Raw genomic sequence first — 24,081 nt, forward strand, 5'->3', positions numbered from 1 at the left:
ACAACCAAAAACTTGCAGCAAAATCAAATGAGAAAATAAAATGCTCTGTTATTTTAAGAACTTCAAGGTCTTTTAGGAAAAACTCAATATAAAATTGGCATAAAACATAAAAATTATTGTTTTATACAAACTTTCTCATTCTATTTGTCTTAATTTCAATAAACACAAGATTGTAATTTTCTAGTCTTATATACTTATTTCAAATATTTTTATAAAGAGTTAAATATTATGTCTATATTATTTACTAATAGTTTTTGTTAGAAATGTGTATTATTTACCTGTTTATTGATATGATCATTAATTTGTAAATTTACAAAATTTATTTAGGTTAAAAATAAAGTCTGTCATAAAAATCACAATTATCTTTTGGTGCATGTTTTATTATCTGTATTTTTTTTTAATGTAGAATACTTACATTGACAAGAAAGAAGTTTTCAACCATTTTGAAATTCCCATTAAAAAAAATACAACTTACTCTGGAAAAAATCTTGACACATTTCTAGAAATTTACATTTACATTTCTAGAAATTTACTCAGAAATTTATTTCAAAGCAAAACCATGTTTCAGGGAAGAAACACTTACTATCTCAAAATATGAAATGTATACCTTGCTGCCCTCTGCATAATAAATTAAGTTGTGAGGGGCGGAGGGGAGGAGAGAAAAACATTCTGAAGAATCAGTACAAACATCATATGCCTACAGTCATGAGTAATAGTTTCAACAACCTAAAAATAACTCTGCAGAGCATTTTACCAAATCCTGCTTATCCCAGTGTAAAAGAATCAAGTTTCTACCGAAATCTCTGGTCAGAGGGAAATAAAATACCCTACCATCAATGGCACTGGACAGTGACCTAAAAGATGGGATGTTTTCCAAGATAAAATGCTATTTCAGAGCCTAACATGAAAAAAAAAATGTGTAAGCGTACTGATATATTTGAATTTAATTAAAATTCATAGCTCGAATGATCTCCCAGAGGTAAAGAAACCAAGTCTGTCTCTAATCATCATGTAATACCTTACGTCCACATCACAAGAGTGCCAACAATCTCTATCTATTAAAATTCACAACTGTTAGGCAAAAACAAAGTGCTCAGGATCCTCACTGGGTACATCTTAGAAGCACCTATTTATTTACATAGCTACCATAGCGAAAAGGTCAAGCAAAGATTCACCTCCAAGGCCACGGTTGCTAAGCAACTCTTTTCAGAAGTTCTGCAACATTGATCAAGCATATTACTGGTGCCACCAACTGGATTGAGAATAGATATGAATAGCATCTTACCTGGTTTCTCCAAGGGGGGAATGTAAGGGATTCCTTGTTTACCTTTTTCGACAAACCAGAGGTCAATCCTATATTCATTTGGCCTGTTAGATTCAGAGGCTTTCCATTTTTCCTTTCTTAAAAAAAAAAAAAAGGATACGTCCCGGGACCACAGGTTTCCTGTTCACCAGGGCAAAGGACAGTTCTGTTTTGAAAAACACCACAGAGGGCTTGATGAGATGTTGGCCGAATCTGAGGGCCATTTTCTCACAGTCGAGGTCTGAAAGAGAAGACAATGTAGAAAATGGGCATTTATGAAATTCAGATGGGAAACTCAGATCATATACCACTATAAAGAAACAAAAGTCCATTGCTACAGATGCTTAGTTGTAAAGAAAATATCATTTAAGCTGTTCCCTATTTAATGTCCTCTGAGATATATTCTGGGTCCTCCTAAATGTCCTCCTAAAATACTCCACTCTCCTTACCAGCACTGCCCTGGTGGGATTTAGCGTTTTCAAGCAGTTACATGAGCAACAAAAGAGTTTTCTTAAATCCCTGTGCACTCCAGATAGCCATCTTAACCCAAATCCACTAGGCCCAATCTGCCAGGTACTTTTTTTTTTTTTTTTTTTTTAAGAGCCACACATGAGTGCAGCATATGGAAGTTCCCAGGCTAGGGATCAGATCGGAGCTGCAGCTGCTAACCTACATCACAGCCACTGCAACACCAGATCCAAGCCACATCTGTGACCTACACCACAGCTCATGGCAATGCCGGATCCTTAACCCATTGAGAGGGGCCAGGGATTGAAACCTCATCTTCATGGATACTAGTGGGGTTCATTACCACTGATCCACAATGGGAACTCTTGTCAGGTACTATTTTGACCATATGTTTCATCATCTTTGCTAAGCTGAAACTTTTCATGGTTGAGCATTGACTATAAAACTTCTCATTCTTAAATGCTTTTCTCAAAAGGTTTCATCCTTGTTTATGTAAAAGCAATTTAGGAAAAGTATAAACACTGTTTGACCTTGCCTACAAAAATATGTGAGTATTCGCAGATAACTATTATAGCAAAATTTCCAAAGGAAAATTTTGGAAAATCAAGAAAGGACAAAATAGAGTTCAAGAGGAAAACAATTCCTGGTTGATGCAGAGGTAGTATGCAGCAAGGTATGTGAAGTGTTTCAAATCCTCTTTTGGGGGTGAAAGCCACAAGCTGGGGTAGACGTGAGATGATAAGGGGAAAGCAAGATTTGACACCTGGGAGCCAAAGAATGATTTTCTGTCAGTCTCTGCCTGTATGTGACAAAGTTACTTTCTGAAAGACTAGGACACACCCTCCTTGGGAAGCCACTTCATTTTTCCAATTTAGGTACCATTCTACTACAAAATTGTTGAAAATTGATACCCCTGTGGAAAAGGAGAAATAGGATTACAAAAACGATGACATGAGAAAATGGCTGATCATTTTATCAATCAATGTGTAACTGCTTAATGATTCTAATGTTCTCAATGACCCAAAAGATACAGAAGGCTATGCAAAATTCATCTACTCCAGAAGCACCCACATAGCCAGAACTTAACACATTTCAGGTACAAAGAAGTACCTAAAGTTTTCTCTCAATAACGCAAATACTGGTTTCTAGAACATTTCTAACTATCACAAAAAATAAAATGTCAGTAAACATGTTGAAAAATCATCTAACCCATTGGTTTTTAAGGTATGTTCCCTGGACGAGTAGCATCAACATCACCTGGCATACTTATTAGAAATGCAAATACTTGAGTCCTGTTCCAAACCTATCAAACCAGAAACTCTGGGAGAAGGGCCCAGAAATCTCTGCTTTAATAAGCTGTTGAGATGATTCAGAACCACTAATCAAACCCAACTATTCTCCTAGTCCTTTCCTACAGAATCTTTGCCAGGTAGCTGAACAAACTATGCTTAAAGATATTCAGTGATAGGAAGTTCACAATCCATTCCTTCTGTGATAATCAACTACAACAATCATAGAGATGCCCTTTATAACAGGTCCATCTTTTTGTCATGGATTCATGCCGTGGGGTCATATGAAATATATATCAGACAAATGGCAGTGCTTTAGACATTTGGAGTTAACCTTTTTCCATTTTCCCCAGTTTTTCTACAATAAACAAGGCAATTCATTCTACAAATAGCATTGATTCAAGTCCCCTACAGCTATCTGTGTTTTGTTTTTGTTTTGTCTCCCAGAATCCTTTTTCTGTAGTTCTGGCCATACCACCCTATTTTTTTTTCTTTTTCCCATATGTTAGGCTATTCCCACTGCCTGATTCTCAGGTTGGGAGAGTGACCTAGGCATCCTTAGTTCTTTGTCACTTGACTGATTCAGAAGTGGACACAGGACAAAAAATGAGCCATTCAAAGGAATGATATCCAGCAGAGGATACTGGTGATACTACAGGAAAGGGCTTTCCTCCTGCTAAGTTACCAAACTGGTAGGATGTAAACCGTGGAAGAGTCAGAGATTACATTAAAATGGGACTGCCTAATATCAGAGCCAATATGGAGGCCAGGAGAGCCAAGTACAGAGAGAGACCCATACCTGATGACCTTGTTTGAGCACCTGGACCTATGGGGCTGGAAGGACAAATATCCATGGAGTTTGTTTCCTCTAATGGAGAGTTGATTTAAACATAGGCTCTAGTTTATGAGCTGCTATAACAAGTCCATGAAAGACTCTTCTGGTTTTCCTTTTTCATATCATCATTTTTGCTTCATTATCTATGCCCAAACCCTTTCTTTCCTCTCCCACCCAAGAGCTTCACCATTTTTATAATTAATATTGTATTTATAAGCTTCACTGCATTTTTATAAATATTTTATATGTCAAACATATATAGGGCGCTCACACAGTTTAAAAATTTATATAGAAGTTGTACCATCCTTTACATATCATTCTACCTTTTTCTCCCAACATTGTTTTAGAAACCCATTCTTGTTGTTATAGACATAATTTACTCTTTCTCACCACTATTCTCTCATTGTATTCCACTGTGGTTTACCTTATCCATTCTTTCAGTATTCAGGAACTAGCTTTCCCAAATCTTTCCCCACAAATAACATTGTGAAGATCATGTTTCCCTGGGTATCTATGGGCTTTAAGTTATATTATATACTTTAAGTATATAAATATTATAATATTTATAATATATTATAACTTTGTTACATTATATACATACTTTTAAATATATAGCACCATTCTGAACTCCTAGAAGCAATACCTGCAGATTTCTATCTTTTCACATCCTTACCAGCGCTTGAAAGCATCTGATTTCCAAGCTTTTACTGATGTGATAGGCAAATGGTATCACAGATTTACTTATTTTGTCTCCAATGTGATATGTATATATGTATATTTCTTCTTGTAGGAATAGCCAATTCATACTTTTCCCTCTTTTATATTTGTTTCCTCCCTATTTTCTAATTTTTCATTATCCTTTATATATTTAAATGATCTTGATATATTAAAAATGACAACTATAAATTCACCATCTATTAGTTTTTCTTATTTATTTTATTTTAGGTCTGCACCTTCGGAATATCAAAGTTCCCAGGCTAGGGGCCCAATCAGAGCTGCAGTTGCTGGCCTACACCATAGCCACAGCAACACCAGATCCAAGCTGCAGCTGCAACCGACACCATAGCTCACATTACTACCAGATCCTTAACCCACTGAGCAAAGGCCAGGGCTTGAACTTGCATCCTCTTGGATACTAGTCAGGTTTGTTATTGCTGAGCCACAATCAATCCCACTCTCTCCTTCTCTCCCTTGGCAACCACATGTCTATTCTCCATGTTCATGAGTTTGTTTTTTTTTTTTTCTCCCCAGATATCTTGATATGTAAGTGATATCATATGGTATTTGCCTTTCTCCTTTAGACTTACTTAATATTAGAATCTTTAGTTCCATCCATGTCACTGCAAAATAGCATTATTTTATTCTTTTTTATGGCTAAGCTTTTCTATTGTAGATTCCATTGAACAAAAAGCATTCATTTTGATGCAGTCATCAAATTTCTTTTTATGGTTTGCGCTTGGTGCTCTGAGAATCTTATGTAACAAACCCTTTCCTAACATAAGGTTACAAAAATATATTCTTAAATTTTCATTTATAAGCTTTATATTTTCACTCTTAACAGTTAGGTATTTAATTCACTTGGAGCTTTGTTTATGGTCCGAGGTACAGAAATGGTTTCATTTTTCTCTCCTTTTGTGAGCCAACTTTCCTGGTACCAATTGCTGGGAATGTTTACAATAAGTTTCCATATGTACAGAGGAATGAATCTGGACTTGATTCTGATTCTTTGCTAGATGCTTGAGAACAAGGGGAGACAAATTCTCTCTCTAAAATTCCAGATTCAGTCTGTTTTAACTACTCAACTCTATTATGGCAGCATGGAAGTAACCATAGACAATAAATAAAGGAATGGATGTGGTTGTATCCCAATAAAACTTTATTTGTAAGAAGAGGCAGCAGCTGGGATTAGCTTGTGGGCTGTAGTTTGCCAACTCCTGCTATATAATGTTCATACTTTGCTATTCTTGTTACCATGTCCTATTTAACCTGAGGGTTATTTCATGGTATGTCTTTTCATTTCCAATATACAGAATGTTTTTGGCTATCTTTCTATTAATAAGGACTGATTTAAAGCACTGTGGTTAGAGAGAAGAACCTCTATAATGCCATCTTTTTTAGAATTTGAGGATTCCTTCCTGATTCATTCAAAGTTGAAGCATGTGCCTAAACCATATGCCCTTCCAAAAAATATACATTTTGCATTTGTTGAGTAAGGAGTTCTACATACATGGTAGAGCAAATTCATTGTTATCTGAATTTTCTGTTTATTTTTTGTCTCAATTGTTTCATCAGCTTCCGAAAAAAACTGTTAAGATTTCTAACTGCAATAGCTTAATGTCAAATGCCAGAAGTTAACTATTTTCTCTATTATGGCATGTGCATTTGGTTACTCTCTTGATCTATTGTTTCTTTTTTTGTCTCATTTGCTGTAAATTATTCCATCTCTTTATTTTCAAACTGTGTCCTTTTAAACATGGGTTTTTTTTTTTTTGTAAATATTACAGCATTTCACTATCCATTGGACAATATTATTTTAACACATATATTTGTGCCAATTCTTCTTTCTTATTTCACCATACTATACCATCTTTTTGTTTCCCTTTTTTCTTTTCCCTTTCTTCCAACGTCTACATTAAGTTTTATCCTATGGTATAAAAATTATGCATTTTATTTTCTTCAGTAGTGATTACTCTTTGTATAATCCACACTAATGCTCAATTTCCCCATCAATATCTAAAAGCAGATCAATCTCTCTATCCTTAGCATACACTGCAACCTTGGATCTCTTTTAGATCTCATCCCCCATCATCCCTTTATTCAAATTCTAATGTTTGGAAATACAGCATTATAATTTCAAACTGTTATTGATATGCTGGTTTTGGTTTCTGACCACTGTTTATTTCAGCAATCCTATTTTTCATTTATCTTATTCACAAAGGTCTACGGACAGTCCCCATCAGGAAGCAATAGGCTCAGCACTCTTTTATTGCGTGAATCTTAGATCCCTCTTTGATTTAACTCACCTTTTTTTTTCTCCAAGCTCAACTATGCTTTTGAGTGAATGTTTGTATACTTATATAGCATTTTAAATTGTTTTTAGTGGACAATTTTCCTATTACCTACCCTATGACATTCCTAGAAATTAAAGTTGTCATTGCTTATTTACATAATAAAGCACATGAAAAGATGTTCAATATCACTATTAGAAAAATGCAAATCAAAACTACTATGAGGTATCATCTCATACCAGTCAGAATGGTCATCATTACAAAAACAACCAAGAATAAATGTTTGAGAGTGTGTGCAGAAAGGGAACTCTCCTACGCTGTTGATGGAAATGTAAGATTTGTGCAACCACTATGGAGAACATTATGGAGATTCCTCTGAAAACTAAATATGTAAAACTACCACATGGTCCAGCAATACTACTCCTGGGAATTTATCCAAAGAAAACCATAATTCAAAAAGATATATGCACCCCAGTGTTCATTGCAGCACTATTTACAATAGCCAAGACATGGAAGCAACTTAAATGTCCATCAATAGGGGAATGGATAAAGAAGATATGGTACATATATACAATGGAATATTACTCAGCCATTTACAGGAATGAAATAATGGCATTTACAGAAACATGGGTGAATCTAGAGATTATTCTACTGAGCAAAGTCAAAAAGAGAAAGACAAATATCATTTGATATCATTTATAGGTACAATCTAATAAAAAATGATACAGAAGAACTTATTTATAAGACAGAAACAAACTCACAGATTTCTGTTATCAAATTTAGGATTACCAAAGGGGGAATAGTGGAGAGGAGGAATAAATTGGGAGATGGGATTAACAGATACACAGTACTGTATACAATAGACAACTAACAAGGACCTACTATATAGCATAGGGAAATCTACTTAATATATTCTAATAACCTATATGGGAAAAAGGAATGGATATACGTGTAACTGATGCACTTCCCTGTAGATCTGAAACTAATAGAACATTGTAAGTCAACTATATTCCAATAAATTTTTTTAAATCAATAAATTCCCCACTTGTTCTTATTTTCCACATTTTTTCCTTCTGGATTTATTTTTCCATTTTTCTTTTCTTTTTTTTGCTAGACTACATTCTCTAAAATTACATTCAAAGAGGGTCATTATGTGGCAAACTGAGATATTATTCAGAATGGTATCTTTATTTTATCCTCCCACTCAATTAAAATAACCAGAAATAAAATCCTAAGCTTCAATATTGCTTGTTTCAACACTGGAAAAAAAATTATCCCACAGCTGTCAGTATTGCTAGGGAGAAAAGTAAAATGACAATCAGATTCTTCTTCACTGGAGGATGATGTTTTTATTTCAAGTTGTTAGAGTTTTGTTAACAAGTCTAAGTTTATGGCTATATACTGGTTCCTGAAGGCTATAATAACAAATTATCACAAACTGGGTGGCTTAAAAAGATATTTTCTCATAGTTCTAGAGATGAGAAATCAAGGTGTTAGAAGAGCCTCTGAAGATTACAGGATAGAATTCTTCCTTGCCTCCTCTTGGCTTCTGGTGGTTGTCAACAATCCTTGCCTTGTAGACACAGCACTCTAATCTCTGCCTCTGTGTGTGTGTGTGTGTGTGTGTGTGTGTGTGTGCACGCACGCACGTCTTTGGTCTTTTTAGGGCCACACTCGTGGCATATGGAGGTTCCCAGGCTATGGTTCCGATCAGTGCTGTAACCATTGGCTTACATCACAGCCACACCAACACTGGATCCAAGACGTGTCTGCAACCTACACCACAGCTCACAGGAACGCTGGATCCTTAACTCACTGAGCAAGGCCAGGGGTCAAAGCCGCATCCTCATGGATACTAGTCAGGTGCATTAACCACTTGGCCATGATGGGAACTCCTCTGCTTCTGTCTTCACAGGAGCATCTTTTCTGTGTGTCCTCTCCTTATGAGGACACAACATTAGGATTAGGACCCCCTCTAATTAAGCTCATCTTAACTAATTATATTCAAAGATCCTATTTCCCAGTAAAAAAATTTGAGGTTCCATTTAGGGGAAGTACTATTCAACCCACTACAGACTACTTTCCCGATCCCTTTTCTATACGTGCTCATCAGTTTTCATTCAATTCTTCATACTCTACATTATTTTTTCGAACATTCCCTGACTTCAGTTTACTTCTCTGCCTTTCAGGGATTCCATCTGTTACAGTTCAGGGCAAGCTTCCCCCAACACACACCCCCAAATGTGCCTTGGTAGCATATTAATTATTTTGAATTAGGGTTACTTAAGAAATACTCAATGCAAGAAGACACTCTGACCCTCCTTTCTATCTTCCTGAAAGGAAGAATTCTCTTGTGTGAGAGGTACAGTCCTTGCATCTGAAAGCAGAAAAATACCCTTATTCCCAGAGATAGCGAATTCAGGCCAAGCCCGTATAGACAAACCTTGTTATCTCTTTAATTTACTACCCCAAGCCCAAACTCTGTTTAGATTTTTATTGATTGAATACTCAAAACCTGTTTCTTTGTTCTGTCAATTCTTCACAAAGTTTTTTTCCCTTTGTCTAAAAAGTATAAAGGCTGCCAGCTTTGGCTATTTCTTAGGTCTCATTTCTATGAGACTGACATGCATATAAATTAACATTTGTTTCTTTTTCTATTATTCTCTCTAGTTCAACCATAAGAATTCAAGCTGGACAGAGGGAGGAGTTCCCATCATGGTGCAGTGGTTAACAAATCCGACTAAGAACCATGAGGTTGCCGGTTCCGTCCCTGGCCTTGCTCAGTGGGTTAAGGATCCGGCATTGCTGTGAGCTGTGGTGTAGGTTGCAGATGCGGCTCAGATCCCTTGTTGCTGTGGCTCTGGTGTAGGCCGGCGGCTACAGCTCCGATTCAACCCTTAGCCTGGGAACCTCCATATGCCGAGGGAGCGGCCCTAGAAGAGGCAAAAAGACAAAAAAAAAAAAGCTGGGCAGAGGGGGAAATGTTTCCTCCCTGCCATCCCTAACACTTCCCTTCCTTCTCAACTCTTTCCTCAGTCTTCTCATATATATTTTTTTGGCTTCCTGATGCCTTTAGGGAGACAACCTCAATCTATCTGACTTCTGATGAGTATCAGCATGAGTGTAAGTCTTCTATAAAGGTGGTTCCTAGTGTTACATATCAAGCTTAATTACTTTTCATTTCTCCTCTCTGGAGGCTACCCTGCCTCCGATTTCTCTCCTTCCCATGGACTGCTCCTGACTACAAACTCATATTTGTCTATTACATTTCTTCTCATGAGTTGAGTCTGCCAACAATTTGAAATGGTTGGTGACTTCCCTCTTCACCCTTCCTTCCCTTTTGATATGTCCATACAACTTACCAACTACCCTTTGTTGAGAATACCAAGTATCAAGAAGTGAAGGAGTGTTCAAAGCACAGGCACTTGAGCCTCAGTTCTGCCACTCTGTGATCTTCAGTGATTTACTGAACTTCTCACCCTTGACTATCTCATTTGAAAATAATGGATTAGAGATGTTGAGTACAGTTCTGTGCTATACACTATTTTATAACAACCTATAATGGAAAACAATCTGAAACATATACATATATATAACTGAATCACTTTGCTACACTCTTACAACAACACTATAAATTAACTATACTTAAGTAAAATTAAAAAATAATAATGGATGGCAGTGTATGACACACATCTCATTTTTGTCTGTCATATGACATAAATGGTAATACTTTATCTCCTTTCTCTAAACCAGTTCTGCCTCTTCTTTAATTGTAGTAAAATTCTGCCCACTTGTGCTGCTAGCATACATGCTTCCTAAAGTTTTAATTTCAGTGGAGAAGAAAAATATTCCAGGAACTATAAAAGGAACAAAAGTAGAGAAAAGTGCAAGAGCCAATATTGTGTGATGTTAAGATTTCTGCATCTCCAGGATCTGAAAGTGTCTGCAAGGTTGAGATAAATATTAAATACTTTCCTCTCACATCAAAAGTGCTGAAAGCAATTTTATTTTAAGCTGAAGTAAAATTGCTGAAACTTTTTTTTTTTTTAAACCAAACAAGAAGGCTGGATATACCAATATTCTGTGGAATTCTCAGGGGAAAATCATCTCCTGGTGTCTCTGTTCCTGATTAACTATAACTATAAAGATGATTGCTTCTGGCATTCAGAGAACCAAGCACTGGGTTGGGACCTCACTCTAAGGTTTAGAACCTTCATCTTATAAGTGGGCCTTTGCCAAGTTAGAAATAGAAGGGACTAGGTTCATTCTATAGCAGTGCCTGAGGCCTGCATGTCTCTATATAAACAAATGACAGAAGTGTATTAATGAAAACCAAGTCTTATATTTTTAGCCAATTAATTTTAAAATTTTTATTCCTTTGTACAATTTATTTTGAACTAAAAATTTGTTACTTTCATGTATTTAACATGTCTCCATTTTCCATTTTTTAGCTACAAAAGTTATTTGTACCCTCTCTTGATCTCTTTACTTTCCATAACCAATCTCTACCCTTCTCTCTCCTATAATTCTTTTTTTTGGGAGGGGTGGGATCTCTTTTCTTAAGGGCCACACACATGGCATGTGGAAGTTCCCAGCCTAGGGATCAAATCATAGCTACAGCTGCCAGCCTACGTCACAGCCACAGCAACACAATATCAAAGTTGCATCTGCAAACTATACCACAGCTCATGGCAACTCCAGATCCTTAACCCACTGAGTGAGGCCAGGGATCAAACCCATGTCCTCATGGATACCAGTCGGGTTCATTACCGCTGAGTCCTAATGGGAACTACTCTCCTGTAATTCTTACCAGCTAGTAGCATCACATTATTTTTAGATCTTTGTGTCTTCAAAATTTAGTAAACAGAAGGAAAGTAAGGAAAAGGTCTCTATCATTCACATTTAATTTTGTGACTAAGTGCATTTGATAAGTCATCTTTGATAGGGCTAGACAGGCAACTTAACTTATAGTGGACAAAGGTTAGATGTCCACAGAAGCACTGCTTAGATGTCCAGTGTGTGAAATTTCCCCCATTTACAACAGGAGATGACAATGGCTCGTTTCAGGGTAGATCGGTTTCTTCCTGATTTGTTTGCAACTGTTATGTTCATGTCCAACTAAGATAAGCATCATGTGTTTCTAACACTGTCTCAAAAAAAGTCAACCCTAGAATGTCTTAGCTGGAAAGGACCAAAAATATTGCTTAGATCTAGTTTTCTCATTTTAGAGATATTAAGTCTAGCAAGCCAAGTGCCTTACTCAAAGTTACTCTGAACCTGAGAGACCTCCTTTAGAGGAAACTATTTCTAGAAGATACTGTTTAAGAATTTCTCAAACTTGGGAATTTAGGATTTCAGGCACCCTGTTTTCAGAAATGCTGAATTAATGTTAACAGTTACTTTAGGGGATTCCTTAATGCTAAAACCACATGGCAACACCCTTTTGTAAGAGAGTCAACTGGTGATTCAGAATATATGCCTATGTCACCTATTTTTGTATTTTTTCACCAAATGGAGAACACAAAACGTAACTCATTTTTGCGAATGTTGAGGACCCTTCAAAACCTAACAATTCAAGTGTAAGAAACTCAGGACTTGAGCAAATCACCTAACACCATGCTCATGAGAATGTGAAATCCTAACCCACTGACCACTACGACCCTGTTCCATGACTACCTTTCCTTACAGTAAATGGTTTCTTTGGGATAAATGAAAAGTCTGAGTAGTTCCACAAGCAATGTAGTAGGCTCGTCACTCAAAATGCAGTCTGTTGGCCAATATCTGCATTACCTGAAAATTGTTACAGAAGGCTCCACCTCAAATTTACTGGATCAACACAGCTGTTATTGTAACAAGCTTCCTAGCTGTATTATATGCACATTAAAGTTTGAGAAGTACTTCCTCTGAGCACTAGTTCCAAAACAATGTTTACTGAAATTATCTTGGAAGCTTTCTAACACAAAAGATTTTTTAGCAATAGAATTCTCCATCCTAGCACAACTCTCTAGCAGAAGCTCTAGGATGATGAGGCTAAGAACACAGCTCAAGGGTTAGTCTATGAAATGGAGAATGACAGTAATACCTCTCTTCAAGGATATACAGTAAGTATTCAATAAATGCTAGTCATTACACTGTTGTTAGTATTTTACCCTAGCAAAAAGCAGTGGCCAATTTTATTCAATCAACAATCGTTATTTGTCAACTAATAAGTAAGTTAATGGGCAAGCTGCTTGGCCAAGTGTCATATAAATGGTATATAATTTTAGTTCAGCAAAATTAAAAAAATATTTTGGCATTGTACTATCATTGGATGATTGCTCACTCTATTAAAGGTAGAGTGATGTTATTTAAAAGGTAGCATCTGACTACAGTAAAGAAAACAGCATGGAACTGGCATAAAAACAGATATATAGATCAATTGGACAGGATAAAAAGCCCAGAGATAAACCTATGCATCTATGGTCACCTAAACTATGACAAAGAGGCAAGAATATACAATGGACAAAAGACAATTTCTTCATTAAGTGCTGCTGGGAAAACTGAACAGCTGCCTGCATTTTAAAAAATGAATTACAACACTCCAATACCATACACAGTAATAAACTCAAAATGGATTAAAGATCTAAATGTAAGGCCAGATATTATAAAAATCCTAGAGCAAAATATAAGCAGAGCACTCTAACATAAATTGCAGCAATAATCTTTTTTGCTCCACCTCCTAGAGTAGTGAAAATAAAAACAAAAATAAATAAATGGGACCTATTTAAACTTAAAAGCTCTGTACAGCAAAGGAAACCATTAAAGAAAAAATGAAAAGACAATCCACAGAAAGAGAAAATTTTTTGAAATGAAGCAATTGACAAGAGATTAATCTCCAAAATACATAAACTTCTCATGCAGTTTATAAAAAATAAAAAAAAAAATTTAAATGGTCAGAAGATCTAAATAGACATTTCTCTAAATACAGATGGCCAAAAAGCATATGCAAAGATGGTGAACATCACCAAATATTAGAGAACTGCAAATAAAAACCACAATGAGGTAGCACCTCACACCAGTCAGAATGACCATCATTAAAAAGCCTACAAAGAATAAATGCTTGGTAGGATGTGGAGAAAAGGAAACCCTCCTACACTGTTGGTGGGAATGTAAGCTGGTATAACCACTACAAAAAAACAGTATGGAGGTTCCTCCCAAATTATTTAAATTATAGACCTAATAGCTAACACTGCCTACTTTCATCATTCTAAGCACTTTCTCTCTAACAATTACTTAAATCTTCGAACTGTATGAGGAAGGTCCTTCATATACCAACAATTATGTATCTCTTTATCTCTCATGTATCAATTCCTAGATTTGAGACTTGCTGTGTTCAAAGAATATTGAACTTTCAAGGCTATTGATATGTACTGCTAAATATACCTCAGGAAATGTTTCTAAAACTTAATATTCAGAAGTAGTATAGGGAGAAGGGCTATCTCTCTGTAACTCTGTTAACACTGGGCATTCCGATTCTCCAAATCTCTAATAAAATTTTGTTATTATGTGGGAATATCAGGTCATAAGAAGTGACTTCTAACTATCCTAGCTAAAGCAATCTTCCATGAAAACTCCTATCTCCTAGGCAACCAAGAAGTCAGACACGATCAAAAAGAAGTACTGTTCTTTTGGTTAAAAGAATGAAAAACTTGTGGGTTTTTTTTTTTTACTTTGAAAAATAAACATGTTATTCCATTATAGCTGGAGGTGACATGATTTACTTTACTAGAAGGCATGACCAGTCCTTTTGGGAGGATCATCAGCAGAAGCTATACTGCAAATGAAGCCAAATCCCAGACACTACTTCCGACTAGTAAATATGTTTCTATTTCCATTCATTTCATTTAAAAACAACGGGCTCAAAAGTTAGACAAAAATGCAAATACATTTGAAAAGCTGCTGCCTGAGGGATTCCAAGACTGACTAACCTTAACAGGAAAAATGACTTGTCATCTAGCCTGCTTTCACCTGGCCAGGCTCTCAAACACTTTATTGATGACTTAGAAAACAATCAAGGTACATAAATGGATAGCTCGAGACATATATTTAGGTTTAGACCATTTATAACATTCTAAGCTTATAGGTATACATCAAAATTCCACAGGAGACAGCCTAAGGCTATCCCATGAGAAGAAGACAAGAGGAACCAAAAGAAACAGCAGACAGTTCAAGGTGTCTCAGAATTTAAGAAAACAAAGTGTACCTACAATCTTTTTACACCAAGAAGAAAAAAAAAATCTTAGTAAAGTATATTAAGCCGTCAATCCCTGGTGTCACTAAGAAAAATTTTCAATTGTTAACAAATTTTAAAAAATACTGAAGCTCAATTATTTACACACAGGAAACCCATAGGTATTTCAAAATGCCAGCTACTTTTTCAAGATCTCCCTTCATCATCTACTCCCCTTACCCCCATCACTTTAACGTTGGGCAATTTTTGCCCATTCACTCTGTGAGCTGCCCCCAACCTCTTTAGACTTATTACATTCTTGCCACTACACAGCCTGCATTAATGACATCTGCTTTGTAGCTAAACTATCCAATGAAAGACATACACAAATGAGGAAGACAAAATCTTATACTTCTGAAATATATAACCCTGTATTTGTATAATTATATGTATAAACTTGCATCTATATAATTTATAATGATACAGCTTTATATTTATGCTATATATATATATCATTTATTTTCAAATCATAGTGAGCACACATAGGAAACTAATTTAAAATCATTTGTGAGGCTGTCCACATACATAGGGGAAATGTGGAAATTAAGAATGCTTTTCCTCTGCGAAAATGGGTTTGGAGTAACTTCTAGATCTTTTCTGTGCACTTTCATTTTCTACCATGTCTAAGCACTAGAGAAACCATTTGAATGGAATTTTTTTTTTTTAAGTATCTTTGTGTAAAGAGAATTGCCAACCCCCTTATCTACTGGAGAGCTGCTAAAAAAAAAATTAAAAGATCCCACCTGTGAAAAATATTTGCTCTTAAAGTTCTTTTCATCTAGTAGACAAAGATAGATCCAGGGGATGAATGATTGACTTCTCCATGTTTTACATTTCAGCTTGACCTTGAGTATTAAACACAGTACCATTTGTACAAATATAAAATTTAAAATTACTTATGTAATTTAAAAAATGTATCCTGCCAAAGCAAACACAGGTGGCAAAGGCATTTACCACCAGAATCAAGGCCTCAAGCCATTTAGAAAATCAACAGCCTGTGCTTGTAGATAACCAGGTCAGGTGGGAAAGACAGAAGCCTGAATAAAAAGGAAGATTTCCAAACTGAAGGACAAAGTATGGTGTGATTTCTCAGCCGGATGGAGGCTGAGATTCATCTTCACAGTAGAAATAACCCAATCTTCATATGGATTTGCAATGGCAGAGGGGAAATGGCAGAGGGAAACTATGCCTTCAACAGGGCAAAGGCCTCTCAGAGCTTAAGAGACAGTCATGGTTCCTTATTTATTTATTTTTTAAGGCTTCTGGCTTTTTTTTTTTTTTTTAAGAAAATGCCAAAGCAAAATTACCCCAATTATATTACATTTTTAACATTAACAGTGAATTAAAGCTCCCAACACAAATGAATGTAAGGCAATGATTACCACCTCGTCACAGAGGCAAGATGATTTCACCATGTTTTAACTAATGTGAAATGTCTGGATTTTTCTAGCAAAGTAATGCCACTCACAGGTTTTCATTAAAAATGGATTAGTCAGGCTAATTACAGTGTCAATTATAGCTACATGTCAGTAGCAATTTATAGATGGATGTACTTCTATTTTAAGTGTGCTACCATATTCAGCAAATTCTAACTGTGCCATTCAGAAGATAATTACATGATGGGTAAAACCTATTAACAGCCTACTACAGGTAGTAGGATCCAGTAAAGGTACAAGTTTAGAACAGTATGAAGATCTTCCTTCAGTAGCCAATGGGAAACTCATTTGGAGGTAAGATCTAAATTCAAGGCCTTGAAACCAAGGCCACTCCAGACCACCAAACCACTGGCTTCTCCCAGGCCCTCAGAAGATGTTGGTTACATGCAATTACAAAAAATCTAATGACAGCCTCTATGTTAGGTCCTCACTAGGACCAACATCATCAGACCTCTTGTAGAAGCAGATAATCAAGAGAGCTTTTCAGTCATGGGATCTTTGGACAGGGCTCCTCCCCGACCCCCACTTCTGCATATTTCACTATCACCAAATATTAAAACATGAATTCCAAGTCAGTCCAAGTCTTGACTCTTCTTCCCACGGGATGGATTTTGCAGCACAGTCTTATCCAGGGCTCTACCCAGGGTGGTTTCACTTTTCAGTGCTTGATAAATGCCTTCCCATTTCCCTGTGCCATAGACAAATAGGTATTTCTCAGTATCGCTCAGAGTGACAATGGTGTCTTTTTCATTTCCTCATCCCCTCACCATTGGCACTCGTCAGGGGATCTCCATTTCTATCCATCTCATTACCTCTTCATTCTATTTGTCACCACTTGGAAACTCAGAACTCTTAATTATTAGCTTACTCTTACCAACGGTAATGAGGCTCTGGCTGCTGACTGGGGAGCATTATTGAACACTAACGAGCATGCAGACTGAGGCCCACACCTGAATCCCATCACGTGGCTCTATTGTTAAGGCCAGGTGGGATGTTTCTATCTACAGGCAAGCTTCTGCAGGAGAGCTGGAAGTTTGCAGGGTGGCTATTATACATTCACTTTGGTCTTATGATTCACATTGACTCAAAACAGCTTTCCTGTGTGGTTATACTCATTTACATATGGGCTATTACCACCCTTATGATAATGCTGTACTGTTTCATTCTTCCCTGTCCTCCTCCTCACTTGTGTAAGGGCTTACTGGAGCTGAGAGTTCTCAACGGAAGGACTAATTGATCATTTTCTTACTACTACTTTTGATCTCCTCCTGACCTCGAAAGAAAAACAAGGCTCTTAAAATGATCTGGGTGATATGTCTGTATACAAACCTTCCTTGACATCTCCCACAGTGTCCAGCATGTTGCCTCAAATAAATATTAATCGATGTCTATACAGTTTTCTGACCACCTAAGAGAGACAGACCCAGATCCACAGAAGACAAAAAGAATCAAGGTAAAGATAGGAGCTGGTCCCCCTGAAACAAAGACAAGGATGTCTTTGAAGTTAATGGAGGAATATAGAACTGACCTGAAATCCATTTCTTCCTGGAGTTCATATCCTTCACTAGCAGCAAAAGCCTACACCAATGACAAACAAATAAGCACTGACTGAATGTGCCAGGGCCTATATTAGCCCTTGACCTGTTTCAGCTGATTTAAAGTCCAACAGCCTATAGGGTAGAGAAAACAAAACCTATAGAAATGACTTGATCAAGGTCCCCTACTAGCTGAGAGTTCAAAGCTGATCTCAGTAAACCCAATTGGCTACCGCATACTGCTCAGAGGAAGCAAGGCAAGACGAGGCCTTGGGGTGGGTTTTGAGGAATGGCAGCACCACAAGGTGATGGAGGCCAGCATCAGAGGTGAGGAGCACTGGCCTCATCTAGGTGTGAAACTACCCGTGTCCCCTGTAGCTGCTTCCTCGTACCCACAATAAACACCACGCTAGACACTGTCTAGAAGTGACTCTGGCACAGGGACAAGAATGTCCTTTCCATAGCTTTATAAAGTGATGAGGAGCCATTTCTGAAAATAGTACTTGGGGTCAGCATTTATACATGACACCAGCAAGAATACCTCTCACTGATATCCATCAGGTAGAGACAGAACACTTGTGCAGTTAACTTAAAGTTGGCATTTGTTAGTCATACTAATAATGAGCTAATAGCCCTGCAGCGCTTGCTATAAAACAGGCATTATGCTAAACACTTTATGGAAATATCTCAATCTCCTAATAGCCTTTTGAGGAGGCAATTTCATCATTTTGATTTTGCAGAAGAGGAAAGCACTGAGAGTACAAGTCACTTGCCCAAACCCACACAGCATGTAAAAGGTGGAGCTAAGATTTGTACCCAGAGCATCTGACACTGGCCTCCTCTCTACTTCCAGCAATGCTAAGAAAGCTTTTCTGGAGTTCCCGTCGTGGCTCAGTGATTCACAAATCCGACTAGGAACCATGAGGTTGCGGGTTCGGTCCCTGCCCTTGCTCAGTGGGTTAACGATCTGGCGTTGCCGTGAGCTGTGGCGTAGGTTGCAGACGCGGCTCGGATCCCGCGTTGCTGTGGCTCTGGCGTAGGCCGGAGGCTACAGCTCCGATTCAACCCCTAGCCTGGGAACCTCCATATGCCGTGGGAGTGGCCCAAGAAATAGCAACAACAACAACAAAAAAGACAAAAGACAAAAAAAAAAAAAAAAGAAGAAAGCTTTTCTGCCACACATTTCTTTCATGCAAATGAGCATTGCCAATGTCTACCTCTAGGTGGGTGAGAAGAGGAGGTGAAAGGAAGAACACAAAAAGATGTGTTGTCAGGAAAAGAATTAACTTTCGAGTGCACAACTCCTGCTGCCTACAGCATCAGTCTCATTTTCCATAGGTGGAAAAAGATTACTCAGAGCCCCCAAGGTGGTCATGCCAGGTCTGTGAGGGCCAAAGAGGTCAAGGGCATAGTCAAGCTCTCCTTGGCTCTGTACTTGGCTCTGCCCCACTTGCTCACTTCATTCACCTATGACATGAGAGAAACATGGAGAGTAGGGAGCCATGCTACCCCCATCATGTGCCATTGTTAAAAGTAATTTATGGCACTTTTCACTGCCTACAGGGCTGAGCAGTACAACGCATAAATAAAGGCTGACCAGCAATAGCTAATGAGCTGCATAGGTTCTATTGAATGGATTTCGAGTCTTCAGAAGACGGTGATCAGTATTCTCTCAGAACAGTGTCTCCAGGGTTCCATAGCCTTGCTTTTTAAGGCTCTTGCTTTTAAAATAGCATTTCAAATGCCAGCGGTTAGTAACCAATGTTTGAACCTTGGTTTGATGACACATGTGAGAAAGGACTGTTTCTTTAAAAAAAAAAAATCAACAAATGGACTTAAAAAAAGAACTGTCTTGCAAAGTTTTATCCCAGTTCCAAGTGATTTTGTTTAGATGACCCCTACTTTGAGAGCCCTGCTGGGACAAAAGCTTTGTTGGCACAACCGAATTCTTCTCTTTACAGTCCTTGCCTTTGTGTGCCAGGGTGTAGGCTGTCAGAAGCCACGTGCAGAAATCACTACCTACAAGACAGAGGTGCCCCCTCCAGGCCCTGCCCTGCCCCAGCTCTTTTCTCTTTCCAGGAGACAAACTCTGAACCACTCAGCCTCTTGATATCCTTGACTTGCTTCCTTATACACACATGGTCATATGAGGCCATTTCATGGTTTGGGTCAGTTTTGTTCAGCATGCTCTTTAGAGTTCTAGCATGGCCTTAGTTACCCCTCCTGCCACAATGTCCAGAAAGCACATTTCAGCTGTTTAACCCAGATTTCCAAGAGCTCTGACACCAATGAGAAAAACAAAAGTGGATTGGGAAGCTCACTCCCTGGTTTTGTCTGTCTCAGGAAGGGCCCACATACGGCACTCATGCTGTGACTGCCTCCTCCTGTCCCCATGACTGACATCATTAGTCATCTAGTAATGTGTTTTCCAGCAGGAGCTTCTTACCAGAGCCTTCCAGATAGTCACTGCCAATCAAAGGGAACTGCTGCATGACTTGTAAAACCTACTTTTCATGGTAGCCCTGAGACGGTTCTACCCATTTCAAGCTAAAGATGCGGTAAACATGTATCATTCTCCAAGAATCTCAATTATTTGAGAATATGAGTAATAAACTTCTAGCACTGAAATAACATGTCCTATGGTAATCCTCTGACTAATCACCTTGTTAATAAATATCTAAAGACTACATTTTTCTCTGGGCTTTCAGCTTCCATGGGAACATTCTGATGGTGACATAATTTTTAAATTAGTAGGTTTATTCATAGTTTTATATTAGTAAATGTCAAGCTTCTTACTAATTAGCAAATTCTGTAAATCCACAGTAGTATTAATTTTCAACTGTAGAGGGAATATGAGAAAAAAAAAAAAAGAGACAATTAAGATTTCCCTAGGGGCACTTATTTCTATAAAATTCAGCACAAAGCAAGAAAACATTAACCCCTTTTGAGAGCACACTCAGAAAGAATTATAAAAGATGTGTCACTGTCACCAAGGAGTGAAGTGCTCAGTTACTGTGGAGCACTGTCTGTTATAGCTAAATTCTTCAGTGACATTTTCTCAGGTTGTTGCTGCTAAGATTATCCCTGTCTTCCATTTTGCTAACTGCACGTTTCCAAAAGTTTTCCATTTAACAAGGTTTTATTATTTCTTTGTTGATATTTCCACTCAAGTTGCTAATGCACTTTAGAGGACGAGACCTGGTATAACATTCTCATCTTCAAAAACTGCCCTAAAAGAGGTCTCTTTCTACCCAAGTGCTCACTAATATTAATCTCTCTTTCTCCATGACCTCATTGAGAGAGTGAAACACACACATCTCTCTGGGAGGCTCTTTAACCTCCAAAAGCTCCAGGACAGGAGAAAGCATGACTCTCCTATGGGCACTTTGGCCATTTCTTTACAAAGTTGTCCTACAAACACTGTAACAGCAAATATGCTTGTTTCTCAATCTCTCCTTCAACTACCTAAACTTATTGCTGACATGTTGGTTTTTTTTTTGTGTTGGTGGTTCACTTCCCGGGGCATCGTAGGGTACTTGAGACAGCCAGAGCCCTGTGTCCAGAGAAGTCAAACCCAGATGATTTAGGATGCTGGCTCCCAAAGGTTTCAGATTAGCGTTAATACCAAATTTCAACTGTGCCATAGTATGCTCTGACAAGAAAACTGCAGCTTATAAGCACAGAAATAAGAGAGTGCACAAACAATTGTAGCTTATATTGAGGGGCAACTGCCTTCCATTATAATGGCTATCCAAGATGCAATCTGTTGCAGAAGAATGAGGTATTAATTACTGAAGTACATGTAGAGGGCCTGTCCTACTGTCTTATTTATAGTATCTCAGACATACTCCTAATAGAACAGCCCTCATTTATACTGTAACTTTGCAGTCAATTTTCCATCTCACATGCTAGATCATGATCTACTTGAGGGCAAGAAATGCTGCCTCAGGTCAGGGTTATCTATCAACCCCCCCAACTCCCATCCAGGAAGACGCAAAAGCCACATAAATAGACAAGATAGCTCTATGGATGTCTGAGCAGTTCCTAGCCTAGTAGTCTCTGAGTTCTCTAAGGCAAGCTTAAATAATTTAGTTCAAGCCATAAACCAAGTAGGTCTTCCTGCTTCCCACCCCAGGACCCCAGGTCCACAGGGATGATTTGACCCGACTTCCTCTCCCAGTCTAAGGTTGAAAATATTAAGTATGAACAATCAGTCAGACCATGTACTGAGATGGAAATTAGTAGTACACCCATCACAGCTACGGGCAAGTCCAAGAGAAAGGGTGGAGCCCCTTTACCAATTTTAGGTGATGAAATTTCCCCTATGAGCATGTAGGTCACAGCCCAGGATGCAAGGCTGAAACCAGGCAGGGCAGCTGCTACTTTTCCTAAGAAAGAGTCAGTGTGTATGTGTGTGTGTGTGTGTGTGTGCGCGCACGCGTGCGTGTCTAAGAGAACGATGGAGGGAAGGAAGGAGTCAGAGACTAGAGAAAAAAAGTCCCTTCCTTAAAAAAAAAAAAAAAAAGATTTCCATTTAATATTTCCATATGCATACCAGCCATCACAGTGCTTAGCAAACGGTGGATGGACAAGAAACATCACTTAAATAATGGATTCATTCAAGGCACTTTTCAATGTCCCTATCTGTAGAATTTCACAGTTACTTAATGAATCCTGTAAAAGCCTACTCTTTTAAACCAAATCAAGCCAATAGAGTAGAATGCCCTAAAGCACTGACTTACCTGAAGGAATTAGACCTCAAATTACCAATCAGTTGATACAAAGCAGGACCTACATAAAACTCAACACCATTGTGGAAATGAAGAACAAAGCCGATATTCAAGGCCAAGCTTTCTATACAGCTATTCTTCCAAAGCACCTGGACTACCACACACACAGCAAATTTTCCTTCTCCTCTTCTCTGTTTAAGCCAGTTACAGCCAAGTTACAGAAGTAGAATCCTTAAAACTTCACTTGACAGAGTAAGAATATTTGAGCCATTTTTCCTAGCCTCAGATGATGATGAAATGGAAAGGAAAAAACCCTCTGTCAAGAATGTTGAAATGAGCAAATATTCAGTAGCCCTTTGGGCAGAAGACAGGTGAATAGCCCAATTCTCACAGAGACAAAAAAAAAAAAAAGCCATTATCCACTGTAACTTGAAAAGGCAACTCAGTGACTGAATTTCTGCTATCGCTGAAATAAAAGTGAAAGGTGGTGGACACAGAGGACCGAAGGCTCTCTCTCAGGAAATGCTGGTGCCTCTGCTGAGAAGTGTCAGTGAACAATGGCTTCTCATCAAATGGTACAGTCTTTGGTGGCCTCCTGATAATAGACGCTGCCTCCTGTCCCCTGAATAAAACAGGCCTGTTACCAGCTACTCAGGCACACTTAATATCAAAACAAAGTCTGAGAAATTATGGAAATGCACCTACCCATAGGCAAAGTGACACTGGCCAGTTGACTTGATCCACTAGTTATGACTCTAAATAAGGCTTTCCTATTTTTAACTTGAGTTCTTAATCATGTACTCAACATCCACCATGTGCCATGTCCTGTGTTATATGTAGGAGATATAATGATTGAAAAGAAAGAAATGGCTCCATCATCACAGAACTTATTGCCAATCTGAGAGTAACTACTCCATATTATTTATTCAGAAACTACCTATCATAAGCACTGCCTTTTATGGCTATGAGGATACAGCAGTGACTAAGAGAAGATAGGCTCCCCTCTATAATTGGGGGGGGGGGGCGATCAACAAGTAAAATAAGATTTTCAGATTATAAGAGCTGGAAAAAAAAATATTAAGATGGAATACGTGGAACTGAGCAGGGCCCTGTGGGGCTCCTGGGCACAAAAGCCTTTCTGTGTTGCCCATTTGTTGTTCTTAGGAAATGGGCCTCATTCAGCCACCATGACCTTCCCTGAATTCCTA

At 38.0% G+C, this 24,081-nt stretch overlaps 1 protein-coding gene across 4 annotated transcripts in view; it reads right to left on the reverse strand.

Moving 5' to 3' along the window:
* Positions 1–24,081, reverse strand: part of FHIT (fragile histidine triad diadenosine triphosphatase) — a 1,432,969-nt gene that overhangs the window by 775,257 nt on the left and 633,631 nt on the right. For all 4 annotated transcript variants that reach the window (XM_047778411.1, XM_047778405.1, XM_047778397.1 and 1 more), the window contains one exon: positions 1,425–1,544. In XM_047778411.1, the coding sequence (XP_047634367.1) occupies positions 1,425–1,527 (103 nt within the window). In that variant the 5' untranslated portion in view covers positions 1,528–1,544. The remainder of the gene's footprint in view (positions 1–1,424; positions 1,545–24,081) is intronic.

Source organism: Phacochoerus africanus, chromosome 1 (genome assembly GCF_016906955.1).
Source record: "Phacochoerus africanus isolate WHEZ1 chromosome 1, ROS_Pafr_v1, whole genome shotgun sequence".
Classification (NCBI taxonomy): Eukaryota; Metazoa; Chordata; class Mammalia; order Artiodactyla; family Suidae; genus Phacochoerus; species Phacochoerus africanus.